We start from the raw sequence: 19,611 nt of genomic DNA, 5'->3' as shown, positions 1-19,611 counted from the left end.
GAAAAAAAGAGAATTTAAATAAAAATTAATTATCATCAACAAGGCAAGGATCCAGGACAGCTCCAAGGCTCTCATGACAAAACACCGCAAGGAACAGACAGATTTTGAATGTAGATAGAAACATACCATTCTTCACTTTTTTCTTCCATGGCTTTTTCTCCAGTATAAGCAATATATGTCTTATTTCACAACATGACTAACAGGGAAATATGTGTTATATGATAATAGATAGAGAACCTATATCATATTACCTGCTTTCTTGAGGAGGGGAAAGAAGTAGGAGAGAGAGAGAGAGAAAGAAAGAGAGAGAGAGAGAGAAAGAGAGAGAGAGAGAGAGAGCATGGATTGTAAAATGTCAGAAAACAAATATTAAAAATCATATTGATGTACAATCAGGAAAAAAAATATTTTTTAAGAAATAAAAAGGGGGAAGCTAGTTATTTCTATTGGTTGAGAGCCAGGCCAAGAGATGAGAGATCCTGCATTCAAATTTGACCTCAGGCACTTTCTAGATGTTATGATCCTGGGCATGTTACTTAACATCAGTTTATCCCTTATTGCTCTTCTTCCTTGGAATCAATACACAATATTGATTTTAAGATATAAGGGAAGGGTTGTTGTTTTTATTTTGTTTTGTTTTTTGATGAAAAGCATGACCTTTTGATTAGGTAGGACACCAAGTCATACGTTTCTTGTCATATGCTACTTGCTATAAGTATGGGCTTCACTATGTGAATATTATTATTATTATTATTATTTGTCTCTCTCAGGACTTTTTGACGTTGAGTGCGTAACAACAGACCACTACACAGGAGGCATGAAACAGAAATATCAAGTGAGACAGTGTGAGAAGTCTACAGCTGACACAACACTCTATCTACATGAGAAAGTCTATTATATTGCTGCTAAGGAGGTGGAATGGGACTATTCCCCAAACAGGGACTGGGAAGAAGAACTGCATAATTTACAAGAACAACACAAGTAATCAGACAACTCCAAACTTTGGCCCATAATTTGAGCAGAAGCATTATTCTTTTAACTGCTTGGGAGATAATATTTCATTTAAGGAAGTACAACATTGAATTTTTCTAATTGCTTTAAACTTCTAGGGACCTACTTCCTCTTATACTTTAGGTCTTTGTCTTTTCCCACTTTCTTTCAAGGGAAATTTTCATTTTACTTACTATGAAATTTTGTGTGTCAACCAGATTTCCATTTATTTTTGACCCATGAGTCTTGCCTTTGGCCAAATCTGTCATCAAAAGCATATGAGTTCCATTCCATTCCACATTGCACACCTCTCAATTAATTTAATAGTCAAAAAGATTTTAGTGCCCACCCTCTTGAGAGGTGAAAATTACTTCTTTCCCTTAAACCAATTTCATTCATTTTCCTTCTTCCTTAAGAAACTCAAATGACTTCACATTGTTTATTTTTTAAAGAACAAAAGACTTTTCCTTGAAAGCACTCCTAAAACTGAAGTTTTTTAATAGCAAAACTTTTTATACTTGTATAAAACACTACACAGAATCACAAAAATCACTGAATGGGAGTTGTGAAATACATCAGTGTTTCCTAGTCCAATCAGATGTCAAAAGAATCTCAACTTTAACATGATTAGCAAATGTTTATCCAACCTTTGCTTGAAAAGCTCCAAGATGAAAACTAGATGTTCTCATCACATCTTGAGGTAACCCATCCCACTTTCGAATAGAACTAATAGCTAAGAAATTTTTTCCTGATATCAAACCCAAATTTGCCTTTTTGCAATCTCTATCTAGTTCTGTCTTCTGGAGTCAAACAGAGCACATCTGACCTTCTACATAACAACCTATCAAATACTTAAAGAAAGCTGTCATGTCTGGCTGTCTTTTCTAGTCTAAATATCCCGACTTCCTTCAATCTATTGCCATATGACATGGACTCAAGTTCATTTCATTCTGGTTGCCCTCCTCTGGACATTCTCCAGCCTGTTGATGTCTTTCTTAAACTCCATCTTTGAGACAAGATCTATCATAGACATCTAGGGCAGGACCATTACTTCCTAATTCCCAGAATCTATTACTATATCTCTATTAATCTCGAGAATCTTAAGATCTAACCCAAGATCACATTAGTTGTTGTTGTTCTTGTTATTTGACTATATCACATTGAACTCTTGGTCCTTTAAAACCTTTAGGTCTTTTTCAAATAAACTTTCATGTAATCATGGCACTCTGCCCTCATTTTGCACTTGTGGAACTAATATTTTGGTAAAGTATTATAATACTTTACTTTTACTCCTCTTGAATTTTATCTTATTAGATTCAGTCTTGTGCTCTAGTCTGCCAAGGTTCTTGATTTCTGATCTAGTATACTAATTAAGCCCAGTGCATCATTTGACCCATTCCATCCTTATAGGTAGACTCATATGTTTTATTTCACTCATTCTTTGAAAAGTCTTTGGAATACCACCAAGGAATATTCATAACAAAAATGTAGAAAAAATCAAAAAGTATGAAGTGAAAATAACCATCTTTTTCAGTTTTAAGTATCAAAAAATTTTTGCATCAAGTGACACATTTGAACCAAATAGTATCTCAATTATGTCTCCTTATACAGGCTCTAGGGATGTAGTCAAGGACATGAGAAGATAAGGCTCTCCCTTTAGAAATTCAATCTAATAAAAGTAGCTATACAAATAAAGACAACTAAATATGCCTAAAGGAAATATAGGAGACTTCAAAACTTTCACAAAGAAGGGAGGCTATTGAAAGGCTCTATTCTAATTCTAATATCAATTCTAATATCTATATTCTAATATCAATAGTTTATTTTTTGTGTAATCTACTGAATAATAAAACCACTATATTTCATGATGCACATTCACAAGCATCAAAAATGAACCTAAATTCCTACAATTTAGTAGACTGAGTATGAAAAGCTGTTTGGGGCCAGGGAAATGGTATGTACAAACATTCCTCCAGTGGGAAGGAATTTCTCTCTCTCGAATGGTCTCATTTATACTCTCCTTATTTGCCTACAAAATTCTACTTTATATTTTATTTATCTGTATACATGTCTCACCTTTCGATTCTAAATTCCTGGATAGTGGAAGTCCAGTATTATTTATTATCTTTGAAATAATGAATGAACAAAGAATGAATGCTTGGATAGGCAGGAGCCAAATAAACAAAGGGTAGGACAAAACTATTTCATAGGGAAGGAAATTTAGACTTTTGAAAAATCAGTGATGTATTTAGAAAACATAGAAGTACCATTCTTGGAGTTGCATTGAGAAAATATAAAAAGAATTGCAGATTCTTTCATATGTGAAATATCTCAAAGCTTAGTCAAGGGATCCTCTCAGCTATCATATTGCTTTTGAAGAGGTTGTTCCTGCCTCTCTTTCAGGATTATGCTGATAATTAACTTGGCTGACAAACACTTGTAAAGTACCTACTACGTGCAGAGCACACTGCTAGGCAGGTATTGGGGGAGATACAAAATTTATATTCCTTACAGAGTCTTGTACAACTTAAAATTTGTCTTCTATTTCAAAAAATTATTGGGACAACTAATTCTGAATTTTTCCTTTTTTTTAAAGCGTTTCCAATGTGTTTTTGGATAAAGAAGAGTTCTTCATAGGTTCAAAGTACAAGAAAGCTGTGTACTGTCAATACACTGATAGTACATTTAGTACTCCAAAAGAGAGAAAAGAAGAGGAAGAACATTTGGGAATTCTAGGTATTGTGCCATGATAATGAATCCAAAACTCTCATTCATGAGTTTTTAGTAAAAAATTGGACCATAAACAACTCTAAAGAATAGAATATTCCTCATTGTTTATTAACTGACTCATAGAAATAGTTAAATTTTGTGTGTGTTTTTAATTATTTCTGGTCCCATAAATCAGAAGTTATTCATCTAAAGGTTTAAAAAAAGAGTCTATGACTGAGTTCTTTCTAAAAACAACAATAATAACCATAAATTAATCCCAAAGTTCTCAAGTACAATAAAATGCTGTATTCTTTGTTACTTAGAAAAATTGCATTTATCATTGCTGTTGTTCAGTCACTCCTGATTCCTCATGACCCCATAGACCAGTCTATGCACAGGGTTTTCTTATCAAGATCCTGTTGCCATTTCCTTCTCCAGGAAATTAAGGCAAATAAAAGTTAAGTGACTTGCCCAGGGTTACATAGCTAGGAAGTGTCTAAGGCTAGATTTGAACTCAGGTTTTCTTGACTCTTGGCCAAGCGCTCTACCCACTGAGCCATCCAGCTGCCTTGCATTTATCATTACAGTATTATAATTCTCTCATTCAGTATTAATAGAACTAAGACTGTTGGTGTCTAGTGTCACTACTACAATTTGATTCTTTATAGCTGATTAGGTTTACTTCTTGGCTAGTGACGAGGGGCAATGCATGGAGCACTAGACTGGAAGACTAGCTCAGACCCAACCTAAATCACTTACTGGCTGTGTGACCCTGAGGAAATCTCTTCCCCTCAGTTAGGGATAATAATACATCTACCTTACAGGGTTGTCAGGAGAATAAAATGAGATAAACATAAAGGGATTTTCAAACCTCAAATTGCTACACACAGATGGGAGTCATGGTTAATATTTATCCTTCCCTCCAACCTCAACCCTTCCCCTCACCCCAGAAAATCCATCTTCTGAAACACTGGAAGGACCTAGCTATTCATTAACTATTCTTCAAAGATCCAAATCTGACTCTCAGAAGAAATGGGCAGCCAGTCAAGAAGAACACAAGATCCAAGTGTATATGGAGAACCAGGACATTAATTCAATATCAAAAGATGAGACAAAATGTAGATCACTATAGCGGGCAGTGAGAAGTTATCTTTGAATCAGGGATGATTGCTGGAGGGTCTCTGCAAAGACAGGGAGAATCTAAGTCTCTTGGATTTCCTGAAAACTAGTTCAAGAAGTCCTGAAGAGTTGGGAATGACTGAATAACAAAGATGAATGCAATACTTCTAAATGACACAGAAAATAGCATTTTATTGTACTTCAAGACTTTTTGTTGGTTTGAGGTTAATTTTTGTTTTTTTCTAAAAGCGAAGCATGTGATCTCAATGGTAGATTTTTTTTAAAGTTTTAGCTTTAATGAATAATTTCTGATAAGTGGTCCCAGAAGAAAACTTGACCATGAATAACAGAAATACCTATACATTATTTCCTGCTTCCTGGGTTTTCCATGGACTCCATTATCCTTGTGTTTGTTTGTTTGTTTTTTTTTCTTAAATAAACTAAACCTTCAAGTAAAAAAGAAGTAGATTTCTCCCAGGAAAGAAGAGCAACCAAGAGAAAAAAGAGATTTCTGGTCACTTAATAAGTTCAGGGAAAAACAGCCCAGAGCAAAGAGAACTAGAGAGTGATTTTTGGGTGGCTCCTAATTTGAGATAGAGGTTCTTCCTAGGAAGGAACAAGGAAATGATCTATGATCAGATTATATACCTGCAGAGGCCCCTAGGGTCTCGAAAAAGTCTTCTAGAACTTTGGATCAGAGGAAGTCAATTAGTCTCCATTTCTGAAGAAAATCATTTTCTGGAAAGTCTTAATTCTGTTTGGGTTCTAAAGTCTCAAAGTCTCAGGCAGAAAGCAAACTAGGGAATAAGAATTCATATGCTACACATCAAAGAAGGTGTGTGGTACTTTGCCACGATGCCATTTTAATGTATTCTGTGCATTTTAATTTCCTCAATAACTGTTCTTTCTTTTCCTTTCCTTGTAGGTCCACAACTTCTTGGATATGTTGGTGGCAGAGTTAAAATTGTCTTTAAGAATATGGCATCAAGACCTTACTCAATACATGCCCACGGGGTGAAAACTCCTAATTCTGTGGTAGTTCCAACACAACCAGGTAATCATTTGGGGAAAATGCATTTTATAGTATATATATATATATAAATTAAGTAGGTGGGGAACAACAGTAGCCATGACCTTGAAAGTATGACATGGACTATAAATGACGAGAAAAAGAGAAAAACAGAAGTGTGGGAAATTAAATAGCATCTCTCATTCTTCTAACTCAGTAAATAAGATAGATCAGGAGGAGAATTTTCATGAAAAGGGCAGTGGAGTAAGTAGGTCGTATAATCTGGATTTCCGTCCAAGTGAGAAGTTGAAGGGAAAAAATAAAAATCTGACTCCTAATGGAGTAAAGCTCCATGGAACATCATGGAAGGGGTTCAAATGGAGTGAATTTAGGAAGTACAGAGTGGGATTCAGGAGCATGAATAAGGTACTTGGGAGATATAGAGTGTTCAGTGAGGATGAAGTTATGTGTGAAGGGTTGGTATCAAAGGTTTAAATATAGAAATCAGTCACTCAACAATCCCTGGGGGAATTCTTCTCTTGCTTAGGGCAGACAGCTCCCCAGAGACCCCTCAGGCTGGTTTAGGCTGCATGCCTAAGAGTTTTACCAGAATGGGGTGCTATGCATGCTCTAGCTTCTTGGAGCCACAGGTGAGAGCTGTGACAGTCGTTCACCAAAGGTGGATGAGCAGCCCCAAAAAGGACCCATTAAGAACTCCCAAAGAGATGCTTTTTGAACGCCCAGCAGAATGAGCTGATGAGAACACTTTGTGCCAGGGGCCATGAAGAGGGCTGAAACGGGCACTACAGAGCTCTTTTAGAATTTGGTCAGACATCCAAAATGTCAAAATGCTCCACTGCAAACTGGCCATCACCCATCATCCCGACTTTGGTCTTGTCCCTGAGCCTCCATCATTCTGGGAAGGGAGAGTGAAGCTGACGACTTCATGCAACTCTGCCTCCCTTGAATCCAACATGCACGAGTCAAGACGTTACCTTGTGATGTTATTGGTTTTCTTCCAAAATGAAGGACAAACAATAACAAGAAGTACCTTTGTCAGGCAGTGTGCTAAGCTACAAAGAAAAATAAAATCAGTTTCCACCCTCTAAGAGTTCACATTCTAACGAAGGAAACGACGTATAATTAATAAGGCATGCACAAAATATATACAGAATATATGGCCGGGAATCTCCAAAACGACTGCAAGAGCGAATGGGAGTCTGTCAGTGTTGACTTAAGAAAGCCAGGAAAGCTAAGAGGATATGAGGAAGAGATCCTGAATGAAGGAAACATGATGTGGAAGGCAGAAGTAAAGTACATTGGGGAGGAAGAATAACAGTTGGCTATTTCTGGTGGAGCAGGAAGCTTTTGGAGATCTGATAAAAAAAAATTAGGAAGTGAAGGAAGATTAAAAGAATGCTAGTTAGGAAAAGGGAAAACCCACTTGGTCTAAGAAAAAACAAACAACCTCCACTTCTGTTAAACTACTTTTGCCCAAGTTACCTCACCATCTCTAATGGGTTCGATAGAACCAAAGTATAGATTTAGATCTGGAAGGAGCCCCTGAAAAGGCAATCTAAGTCTGACCCCTCTTGTTTTATAGCTGAGGAAAATGAAGATGAAAAGAGAAGTTCATAGGTTCATAGCTCGAGAGCTAGAAAGGATTTCATATCCTTCACTTTATAGCTGAGGAAACAAAAGCCCTTAAGGGGGGAATTGACCTACCCAAGGTCACATGTGGAAAGTAAGTCAAAGTAATAATTGCATTCTTTGTTTCACAAAATTGTCGTGAGGAAACAGGACCTAAAACTTCAAGGTTAGCTATTAGGAGAGGCCATGAAGTCTATCAAAAAGGAGTCAAGAAGTGTGGCTGGGGATTAGGCAAGTCACTTAACTCCACTGCCTAGCCCTTACCACTCTTCTGCCTTGGAATCAATACACGGTATTGCTTGTATCAATATCACATTCTATCAATACGCAATATTGATTCTAAGATGGAAGGTAAAGTTTAGAAATGTAAGTGGAGCTGGGGAGGGAGGCAGATCCCAGGTTCTGACACTTGTGTGATCCTAAAAAGTCATTCGGAGACTCCATTTCCTCATCCATCAAATGGGAAATATATTACTCTACTTATTCCCTATACTCGCCCTTACTCCCAGGATCACTGTGCAAAAAGTGCTTTGAAATCTGTAAAGAGTTCTACAAATGTATATTATTATTATTATTATTATTATTATTATTATTATTATTATCCAAATCAAGAAAATATGTTATAATGTCATTTTGCAACCTTCCTGATACAAGTCAGTGTAGGTACAACAACCTGTTAATTCTGAATTCTTAAGGGGGTAGTTGTTGTTCAGACTATTCAGTCAGATCTGACTCTTCATGACCGTATTTAGTATTTTCTTAGCAAAGATACTGGAGTGGTTAACCATTTCCTTCTCCAGCTCATCTTACAAATAAGGAAACTGAGACAAACTTGGTTAAGTGACTTGCCCAGGGTCATGCAGCTCTGCTACCTAGCTGCCCCAAAGACGGTCATGGCTAAAACTAAATTGGTGACTTATATTCCATTTGGGATTGAGTAGGAGATTTTTTATTCTTTTGTTTTGTTGGTGGAGGAGTGACAGGGATAGAAGTTAACCTAATCACCCCTATTAAGTCAATCAATGATTTATCAAAGGACAAATGAAACTGATCTAACTCAACACCATTTGCTCAATGAACTCAGGTGAAACAGAGATTTATACCTGGGAAATCCCTCTAAGGTCTGGCGCTGGATTAGAAGATTCTCCTTGCATTCCCTGGGTTTACTATTCAACCGTAGATCAAGTGAAGGTATGTTTCATCTGCATCCTACTTCTGCTTTCCTGACATCTTCTTAAAATAGATAAACAATGGAAGGAAAGCGGATCAGCCTTTTTCCATGCCCCAGGTCTCGGCTAACTTCCCAGTAGCACGAGCTGCCTGTCAATTCATTGTGCTTTGATACTTTATTTACTAAAGGAACGGTTAAGAACACAATGATTCCTATAAGAAAGTAGAAATAAATCAAACATTTCATTTTCTTTTTAAGTTGCTATAAAAGACATAAAACTGTATTTTAAAATCGGCATCAAGTCAAAAGAGGAATCGGCCAAGAAAACGATGCATTAGCAACTTGTACAGAAACCTCAGGACTTGGATAAACAATCTCAAGGCTACACCACAGGGCCAGTGTAGAAACAAATAAAACAATCGCTGCCTTTTGGCGAAACATTTCAAGGCCAAAGATGATTCCATTGTACTATATAAATAACAATTACAGACCTTTAACCCAGTCGTCCCACTCCTGGGAAGTTGTCCCAAAGGAGGCCAAGGACAGAGAAGTCCCACATTTACCCAAATAGTCAGAGCAGCAGCATTTTTGGGGGGTGGGGGTTGAGAGTGGGGAGAAGGGTGGGAACCAACAAAGTGGAAAAAGATGGACATGTGCCCATCAGTGGAACAACGTGTGGTATGTGAATGCACATGGAGCAATGTGGAAGTGTAATAAAAGAGAAAAAGGAGTTCAGAGAAACATGGGAAGACTTGGAAGAAATGCTAGTTTGGAATAGACAAAACAAGAAAATATACAAGTCAACTAGCATTTATTAAGCAGCTATTATATACCAAGCACTGTGTTAAACACTGGATACCAAGTGATTACAGTGAAGCAAATGAAAAGATGGCTAAAAATGAAGCAAAATACTAAGTATATTATCATTAGGAAGCCCCAGAAGAGAGATGAAGAGGCTTTTTTCCAACTCATTTTGGAAAAGAAGTCAAAGATGATGAGAACAGACTGTGGCATATACATGAGAAGGGGAGAGAATGAGAAGCAGCATGTATAATATATCTAATAATGACTCTAGTGCTTTTAAAAAGGCATCAATAAATTCATTTTTAGACTTGCTCAAGATACATTATACAGTGAAAACAAGCTTAAGGGAAGATCTGGAGTAAAGATTAATGATGTATCTCAGATTTTCTTTCCATAAACACAGCTTCAAACAATGACAGGGACTCACGGCTAAACAGTATTTACTGTTTCCCTGACATGACCATCACAGGCGATCAGAAAATCCACTATCTAAAACTAAAGACAGCTGGCCAAAGAAAAAAGGGGGGGAAGGAGGGGGTAGGATCCCGAAACTTGATTTTTCTGGACCCAGGGCTAGAGGCTAACTGCTCCATAAATTAGTGATAGAAGCAAATACAATTTCTAGAGTCATAAAAATATTTTAGAACCCAAAAAAGTAAATCCTTGGCTTATACACATAATTAAAAAAATAAAAAGGCATCTTAGTAGCAAACATCTCTTGGCAGCGAGCATCCTTGTGAGTCACCAGCCACAACAATGCTGCAGGAGGTCAGGCTAGCTGAGCTCTTTTTCAAACTGCTGCTTCTGAGTCTTTTAAGTTCAGACTTTTGAGGACCTAAACCAGATCTATAGTTGCAGTGATTTCCCAGCCATTCACCATTGTTTGCCAATCTAGCTTTAAAAAGAGCAAAATAACCAATCAAATTCCATTGGAAGAGGATCACAGAATTTCTGATTTAGAGGTGGAAGGGACCTTAGAAGACATCATTTTATAGAGGAGGAAAATGAAGCAAAGATTTAATTGACTTGATTTATGAGACTGCTAGGGTAGTACAGTGGACAGAGTATTGATGTTGGATCTGGAGACGGGAGACCTGAGTTCAAAACCCAACTTCAAACACTTGTTAGGTGGGTGACCCCAAACCAAGTCACTTAACATCTGTTCACCTTAGTTTCTTCATCTATAAATTGGAGTTTTATCTTCTGCTGTATACTCCCATGCCTGACTCTTAGGAGTAGATGAAATAATATTTGTAGATTTTAAAGCACTGTCGAAAGGCTGGCTATTATTGTTTAGGGTCAAATAGTAAGTGTACAAGGCAAGATTCAAACCCAGGATATCAATACTAGATATAGGGTCCAAAGTTGGAGAGTGGTAAGGGCTCGGCAATGAAGTTAAGTGATTTGCCCAGAGTCACACAGCTGGGAAGTGTCTGAGGTCAAATTTGAACCCAGGATCTCTTATTTCATGGTCTGGCTCTCAATCCACTGAGCTACTCAGCTGCCCTCGGCAAGGATTCTTTTTATTATTCTCTTTGCATCCCCAGGGCTCAGCACAGTGCTTGGCATGTAGTAAATGCTTAATAAAATGCTTATTGATGAACTGAATGAAGTTGACTAAAGTTAATCCTTGATTTGTATTTTCAGGATCTCTACAGTGGATTAATTGGTCCTCTGATTATTTGTCGAAGACATAAGACAGCTGTATTTGGAGCCACAAAGAAACTCCAGTTTTCTCTACTATTTTTAGTTTTTGATGAAAATGAGTCTTGGTATTTAGATGAAAATATCCAAAAATATTCTGCTGCCCCAGAAAAAGTAAACAAGGAAGATGAAGATTTTATAGAAAGCAACAAAATGCATGGTATTTGTCATTTTTTTAGGTATAAAATGTTCTCCTTTCCTTTTCTTCACACACTATCAATTTGAAGTCCATGAAACATAATTTGAATTTAATGCTCTCTCTACATGAGTCCCATCCACCTTTCTCCTTGTCATTGATTAGAATTCCATTAGAATACTGGCCTTGGGCGCCAGAAAGACCTCCAGCAAAACTAGCCCTGTGACTGGAAGCAAATCATTTAACTGCTCTTCCTGTCCGTTTTCTCATCTGTAAAATTGAGGGAGTTAACTCGATTGCTTCCAAGACTTCTCTTCCAGTGTCCTATCTTTCATTCTAGGCGAGATCCCATCCTTAGAATCATTTCCTTCCGACCCTGCCTGTCTTACCGCTTCTTAAAAATATCAACTACCTTCCTTTCAACTAAGGGAATGAATGAAAAAAAAAACATTTTTCTAAGCACTTACCATGTAACCAAACTACATTACTTAGAAAAGATTCCACACATTATTTCAGCATTTATAGTTTCTGTAAAACACCTAAAATATGTTCTGATGTTAGAAATGAGGTGGAAGTGATTTTGAAAAATGGACCATTCTTTCTTTCTAGCAATAAATGGACTAGTGTATGGAAATTTACATGGCCTCACAATGCACGTTGGAGATGAAGTCAACTGGTATCTGATGGGCATGGGCAACGAAATCGACCTTCACTCTGTGCACTTCCATGGACATAGCTTTGAGTATAAGGTACGTTTGTTTTGTTTAAAAAAATGTTATGACTGAGACATTCAGAAAAAAAAAGTGACAATCAGAGTCCCCCAAACCATCGACCTTTAATTATTTAAAGAAATAAATGAAAATTAAATAATTTAATTTAAAAATATTTTTAAAGAATACCAAACATTTTAACAGCCATGGAAGCTTTTCTCATAACAATCAATCCACTCTACAACTAAAAGAAAGCACTTATGATACTTTTCCATAGTTGTTCATTAAAAAGCATTTATTAAATAACTACTGTTGGCAAAGCACAGTATTAGGTCTGGGGGGTACAAAGAGAAGAACAAGGTCATCGCTATCCTCAAGTTTATTCAATGACAAAATGGAGATTTCTTGAGGGGAGGAACAGATTCATTTTTTTTATTTGTATCCTGAGTATCTAGCAAAATGCCAGGAATATAGGAGCTTAATAAATATTGATTGATTGATGCTGAGGAGGGAATAAGAACATACCTATAAGTTAAAAACTGTCACATTAAAAATCTGCCATAAAGAGAAACTGAGGCAAAGTTCTACACAATTTATTAGCATGCCTAGCAATTGCCAATAAAGTGGGATCCCTTTATACATCTATAAATATATCTAACAGAGTAGCCTTTTATACATTTTAAACTTCACTATGTGAAGTGCTAACAATAGTTCTGTGATGGAAACTCAACTAAGACTGAAATTGGTCTATATCAGAGGAAAGAGTGAATTGATAGAGAAAGTAAGACAGATTAAGTCTAGGCTGTAACCCAGAGAAATAAGGAAATTAAACTCTTATAAAGAAGTCAAACTGTCTGGAAGACTCTAATACTAAGGAGTCAAACTATCTTATACGAAGGTCTATTCACTGAAAACTTACTTTAATCCTTAATTACTTTATTCCAGTGAGTTAGCACAATTCTTTTTTTCTGCCTTAGAACCACTAATAATATCAGTTGCAAGACAGAAGAAGGGTAAAGCCTAGGTAATTGGGATTAAGTGACTTGCTCATAGTACACAGCTTGGAAGTGTCAGGTCAGATATGAACTCAAGATTTCCTATCTCTTTCTATCCACTGAGCCACCCAGCTGTTTCTACAATTCTTAATAACGAATACAAAATAATATAGGGTATCAATTTCCCAGTTCCCATTCTCCCCTCTGATTCTATGGACTCCATTGAATCTCCATTGAATCACCATCTGCCTAAGCTGATATGACCAGGCTTGATCAGCATCCACTAGAATTATGTTAGTGATGGGCCAATGATAAGCAATAATTACAAGATTCAGCATTTTTACGGGGCCACCCATGAGATTTGGTTGTTATTGGTGCTGGCTGACTGTCATAAATAACCCAGACAAAGGTACTATGCCTCTCATGCTTTCTCCATCTGCATGTTTTGGTAGCCAGACAGGAATAGTTTTCCATAACTCAGAAGCCCTTTAGTGCTTCAGACTAAAGTCTTGCTGCCTATGGTCAGCATGTTGATAAAAATCCCTTAGGGGCAGTCTAGCCTTCCAGGGAAAATAGCACTGGGAATTTATGTCTTCCAGATAACATGATGATCAAGTGTCTTTATCCCCAAGCATCCCACTCTCGATATCCATTTAATCTCCAGTTAAGTTTCAGATGTCTTAGATAATCATATGGTCTCTGAAAACAACTTCTCATGGTCCCATTCTGGAGTAGGTCTCAATTGATCAAAGTTCTAAAGGTGGGTCTTCTAGAAGACCACTTACAAAGGTTCCTAGCTGTTTCTATTGCAACCCTTTTACAAAACAGATCTTAATATAATTTAATAACTAGTTGAAATGGTGAAAAATCAAACATCAAATTAGGAGCTCACACCTGAAACTTCAGAGAATTTAAGTCCTGTATATCTCTGAGAATTGTTATACTTATCATTTCTTTTTTTTAAGATTTTTTTATTTTAAACCCTTAACTTCTGTGTATTGACTTATAGGTGGAAGAGTGGTAAGGGTAGGCAATGGGGTCAAGTGACTTGCCCAGGGTCACACAGCTGGGAAGTGTCTGAGGCCGGATTTGAACCTAGGACCTCCCGTCTCTAGGCCTGGCTCTCAATCCACTGAGCTACCCAGCTGCCCCCCCTATATTTATCATTTCTAAAAGAAATGCATGAGAGCCTGACTTGTAAACCAAGGCCTTTCCTAAGTTTCAGTTTTTATTTTAGAATCAAAACTCCAAAAAGGGCAAAAAACCTTTAAAACCAGAAAAATAGCCAAAGAGGCCAATGAAAGTCATTTGCATTCAAGAGTGAATGATTATACACATACATATCTCATTGCTCCTTAAAAGTGTGTGCTTCATTTAATCTTATCTAACATCCACTTCTTTTTTTCTTATCATAGTCTTCACAGAAAACATTAAATTTTACTTACTTTTCAGTTGCTTTCTGATTTTAAATGAGCTTTTCTCTCTCTGGAAGCCCTTTGGGATGCTCCTTCAATCTGAGAGTCCCCAGTATAGGGGTTGATAACAGGGTTTCTTGGTGTCTTCAAGAGGGTTGTTTAAAAGCATTGAACAACAGACAGGTAAAATACATTCCAACTCTACTGACTTACATTCTTTTGGGAAATTAAAGTAATCTAAAATTTTCCTTTTCTGCTTTTTAATCAGAAAAAAAAAATCACATTTCCATCCTGCAATTATTTTGTCATTCCCTGTAAGTGCAATTTTTAAGTGTATCTTCTCCTCAAAATAACTACAGATTTAGCAACTGACAAACTGAAACTGCATTGGAAGATTAATGTATTCACACTACATATATATAAAACTATCAATGTTATAGAAATATATAGATATATTTACATACAACTATATGTATGTATGTATAGAAGAGTTAGGCAGCTTCATATCTATCTTTATTTACGTCCAGTTGATTTTCATGTAGTTGTACTTGTTGATATCTTCTGTTTTCCACATTTTGAGTGGAATTGCCCACGTGGCATGATTAAACAAAATATGTTAACAGATCACACTGCAATAAATGAAGCAATTGTAGTTCAGCAATCATTCTCTGTTCTGCTCTGTTGTTGGCTTTGTCATCCATTCAAAGAGCTGTATCCCAAGTGGAAAACTCCCAGGCTGTCAGCCAAAACCTTGGCTTCTGTCTCAGTAGCTATCCTTGACATCACTCCCACTTCTAAGCCCTGACCTAATTTCAAAAGTAGTCAATACCTCCCTCTAAATGTATTTCAACCATTCTTTGAAACACCAACCACTACTCTGCTTCCACTTATATCAACTCCAACTGGGAAGCTTTTGCAAACTCATTCTCTGCCTTCATTACCTTCCTGCCCCCAACTAGGTACTCTTTCTCCCAGTAGAAGTTTTAAAAGGGCATTCAGTGACTTGGGTCAGGAGAGGAGAATGGGCAAATAAAATGGCAGGCTGAGAAGGGCTTAGGACCAACCTGACCCTTTAGGGTATGTGGGTTAAAGAAACAAAGAGAGAATGGAGCCAGGAGGTAACACTGGGTCCCATCATCCATCTTTATTTACATTCTACTCCTTCCTTACAACGTAGTGGTGAAAAGAAAACATCTTTCTATTGAGGTTAGAAGTTATTTATCTCTTCTCAGGCTAGAAGTTATTTATTTCTTCTCAGGTTAGAAGTTATTTATCTCTACTCAGGTTAGAAGTTATGTGTCTCTATTCAGGTTAGATATTATTTATTTCTTCTCAGGTTAGAAGTTATTTATCTCTACTCAAGTTAGATATTAATTTCTACTCGTTAGATGTCATTTATTTCTACTCAGGTTAGAAGTCATTTATTTCTACTCAGGTTAGAAGTCATTTATCACTACTGAGGTTAGAATTTTTTAGCTCTACTCAGTTTAGAAGTTATTTATCTCTTCTCAGGTTAGAAGTTTTTATCTCTACTCAAGTTAGATATTATTAATTTCTACTCAAGTTAGATGTCATTTATTTCTATCAGGTTAGAAGTAATTTATCTCTACTGAGGTTAGAATTTTTTCTCTCTACTCAGGTTAGAAGTTATTTATCTCTACTCAAGTTAGATATTATTAATTCCTACCCAAGTTAGATGTCATTTATTTCTACTCATGTTATAAGTTATTGCTCTCTACTCAAGTTAGAAGTTTTTTGTTTCTATACGCCTGCCCAAAGGCTTTGAGAATGAACTTCCTTCAAATGTCAATGGTTCAAGCCACTTGTCCATATGCATGTTGCTTCACCCCAAGAGAATGGAAGTTCTCTGAAGGCAGCAACTGTTTCCCTCTGTCTTTGTTCACCTTGTACAGCACCTGGCATATGGTAGATGCTTAATAAATGTTCAAAGCCTCACAACCAATTCCCATCTGTCCGTTCTTGACCGTGCTGGCCACCAAGACGGTTTGGTTTCTGCAATTTTACTGGGTCCTGAATTCTCTCATAGGCATGTTGTATTATTTTCTTTTTTAACCTTAAGCTTGGAGGAATGTATCGCTCCGATGTCTTTGACCTCTTCCCTGGGATGTTTCAAACAGTGGAGATGTTTCCGAATGTGCCAGGAACTTGGCTACTTCACTGTCATGTGGCTGACCACATTCATGCTGGAATGGAAACTACCTACACTGTGCTTAAAAATGAAGGTAATGATAACGAATGAGTTTTGACGTACGGCGCCCTTTTGACAGCAGGGATGCATTTGGGAATAAATGTGGTATATATAGTGCTGAGACCATCAGAGACTACCACCGCTCCTGAGGACCCTGGACAAGGTTCACTTAGCCCATCAGTCTTGATTTTCTCACCTATAAAATGAAGGAGCCGGACAAGACGGCCTCTGGGGTTCCTTTCAGTAATAGAACTTTGATGCTAGAAGGAGATGGTGCCACTTATTTAGTCAATTGGCCTTTTTCTTTAATTACAGATTTTTGTTGTTGTTCGGTCATTTTTCAGTCGTGTCCAACTCTTTATAACCCCACTTGGAGTCTTATTGGCCTGGATACTGGATTGTTTGCCATTTCCTTCTCCGGCTCATTTTACAGATGAGGAAACTGAGGCAAACAGGGTTGACTTTCCCAAGGTCGCATGGTTAATGTCTGAAGCCAGATCTAAACACATGAAGACGAGTCTTCCTGATTCCAAACCCAATGTTCTATCCACTGAGCCACCTAGCTGTCTCTTAATTACAGATACTAACTGGTAAATGGTGGCAGGAAGGGAAAAAGAGTAGAAAAGGAATATGTATATATAGGGATATGGCTCTCACCAAAGGCAATATGGCACATGGCCTGGAAGGATGGTCTTTAAGAGTCAGGAATTCTTGCCTCAGGTTCACGCTGCGTGAATCTGGGCTAGGCACTTAATTTCTCAATCTATGCCCATAAATTGGAGATGACTTACTAATCCACCTAAGGGGAGAGAATTTCCACACTGGGAGCTCTCCATCCCATAGATCTGGACCAAACCTAGACAAAATCTGTATATAAATATAGATTATATCATACGAGTATATCAAAGTGCCATAACATATACATTTAATACTATAGATATATATACATAAGTATGGATTAACCATGTATATGTGTGTGTATATATATATATATATTGCATTATATAAATACATACATACATCTCACAAGATCACACAGTTAGAAGCAATCAGGAACACACTTTTCCTACCTTTACACCATCCCAGCCCCTTATTAATAACCTTCAACGTCTCCTTTTATACTCCCTTAAGCTGTTATAACGGGTTATTCACACTGCTTACCTCTCCTCGTTGGCCACATTCCTATCAGAGGCAGTTTTTTGTTCCTCTCAGCAAAGGGCAGTTAGTATTTCACAGCACAAACTGAGAATACCCCACCCATCCCTTTGCTCGCCTCAGTCTTCTTTCTAAAAAAATTAGAAGACGAAGAACCTTTCCAAGGGAGGGCTTCCCCGATGCAAACTCCAAGCAGGACCAGCTGGGATCCTCTATCCCGACCAGCACCCGTGGAATATATCACTAGTAGGCATGAAACCCTTCCTCTCTTCCCTCGTACAGATATACAAAGCAAACAATAAATATCAACTCTCTAAAAAAATGGAAATGGCTAACTATCTCAATATAAAATTCCCATCTTGAGATTGCAACTACTAGTCTTCCCAGGTCCAAAGACAAAAGGAGCTTATTAAGTGAAAATCATACAAAGGGGGAAACAATCTTTGCATTTCCTCATTAAAAGTAAGAGATGGTTGCTTCTACATTTAACTGTAATTTTTTTTTAAAAGTAAGGGATGGCAGGAAGTAAAAAGCAGCCATATGAAGGAGAGAACATAAAAACCCTTTAGCACCCTTTAAAAATAAGGAGCACTGGAAATTTAACCTTTCTAGGTGACAATTATCTTAAGTCTGCACAACTCCCACTGATAATTTTGACCAACCACGATGGCAAAACTCCTCCAATTTTTCCCTTGGCCATTTGATTATGGAAAGATTTGCTTGGCTCCACTGGAAAAATAAGTGCCTCAAACAAACAAAACATTGGTTTTACTGTCTGTGGGTGTTCCGCACTCATTGATGGGACAGGAAAGCCACTGGACAGAGCTCAAATTGAAAAAGAAAGGGCCAGTATGGTCCTCTACCAACAGGGCTATGAGGAAGTCTGGCTTGACTGCAAAAAAAGTGGCCGGAAGGGATACATTCTGAGTTCTTGAAGTGTCAGATCCTCGTAGTCTATGTTAAGAAGGCATTTCTTTGTATCCTGATCTTGAAGGTCAGAAGGGAAATGAGCTATTGGTTGACAAAGAGGAAGGTTATTGTAGGGTTAGAGAGAATTACGGAGGAACAGGAGGAAAGGAAGGGCCCAAAAGGGTTGGGGAGAGGTGGGGAAGTGTGATCTAAGCAAAAAGAACTCTCCAAGCCTGCAAAGGAGAGGGAACATTGAAAAAAGTCCCTTGACCTTGATTCAAAGGAAAATTGGAGTCAAATTGAATAGTCTGACTTGTGTTAAATTTTTGTTATAAGCAATAAGATGCTTCTCGGCAATCTTATTCATTCTTGTTATTTGTAAAGACATAGACATAGAAAGTCTTCTAAAATGTAGACATGCAGCAAAATGCTCTAAGTTATAATTAAATATATACAGAGGAGGTATAATCAAAGAATGCTGACCTAGGAGTCACTTACTATCTGCGTGAATCTGAGTATCACCTAGTCCCTCTAGGCCTCAGTTTCCCCACCTGTAAAATGAAGAGGATCAATCTAGACAACTCTTGAGGAGGTCCTTTCTAGCTGCAAAAGTCGTTCATTGATTGAGTCAGATGACAGAATTTCTTCCATTAGGGAACAAGAATCCTCAGAAAACAATAATTGGGCGCCTCCCTTATATGGAAACATGTTAGTTCCCCAGTCATTAAGAGGGATGTAAAGATTTTCAATTATTAAAAAAATGTGTTTACAAAAAGTCCTTTGGAACTTTACTTATTTTCAGAGTACTGGGTAACTTTCTAGAAATAGACAAAATGCTCATCAGGAAAAATAGAACAGTTTAGCTCCTATTGGGGTCTAAGGATGAGGGCCAGGAGGAAGTGGAGGACGCAGAAGGGGAAGCAATT

The 19,611-nt window shown here is 37.4% G+C and overlaps 1 protein-coding gene across 1 annotated transcript in view; it reads left to right on the top strand.

Annotated features, from left to right (window-relative positions):
- The window catches only part of LOC123242778 (ceruloplasmin), a 118,931-nt gene that overhangs the window by 98,674 nt on the left and 646 nt on the right, over positions 1-19,611 (top strand). The window contains exons 12-18 of the mRNA XM_044670846.1: positions 771-981; positions 3,587-3,726; positions 5,744-5,872; positions 8,562-8,668; positions 11,100-11,316; positions 11,902-12,041; positions 16,493-16,655. Coding sequence (XP_044526781.1) covers positions 771-981; positions 3,587-3,726; positions 5,744-5,872; positions 8,562-8,668; positions 11,100-11,316; positions 11,902-12,041; positions 16,493-16,655 — 1,107 coding nt within the window. The remainder of the gene's footprint in view (positions 1-770; positions 982-3,586; positions 3,727-5,743; positions 5,873-8,561; positions 8,669-11,099; positions 11,317-11,901; positions 12,042-16,492; positions 16,656-19,611) is intronic.

Source organism: Gracilinanus agilis, chromosome 3, assembly GCF_016433145.1.
Source record: "Gracilinanus agilis isolate LMUSP501 chromosome 3, AgileGrace, whole genome shotgun sequence".
Taxonomy (NCBI): Eukaryota; Metazoa; Chordata; class Mammalia; order Didelphimorphia; family Didelphidae; genus Gracilinanus; species Gracilinanus agilis.
Note: the sequence above shows the minus strand (reverse complement) of the source record. Positions and strands in the feature narration are given on the sequence as shown.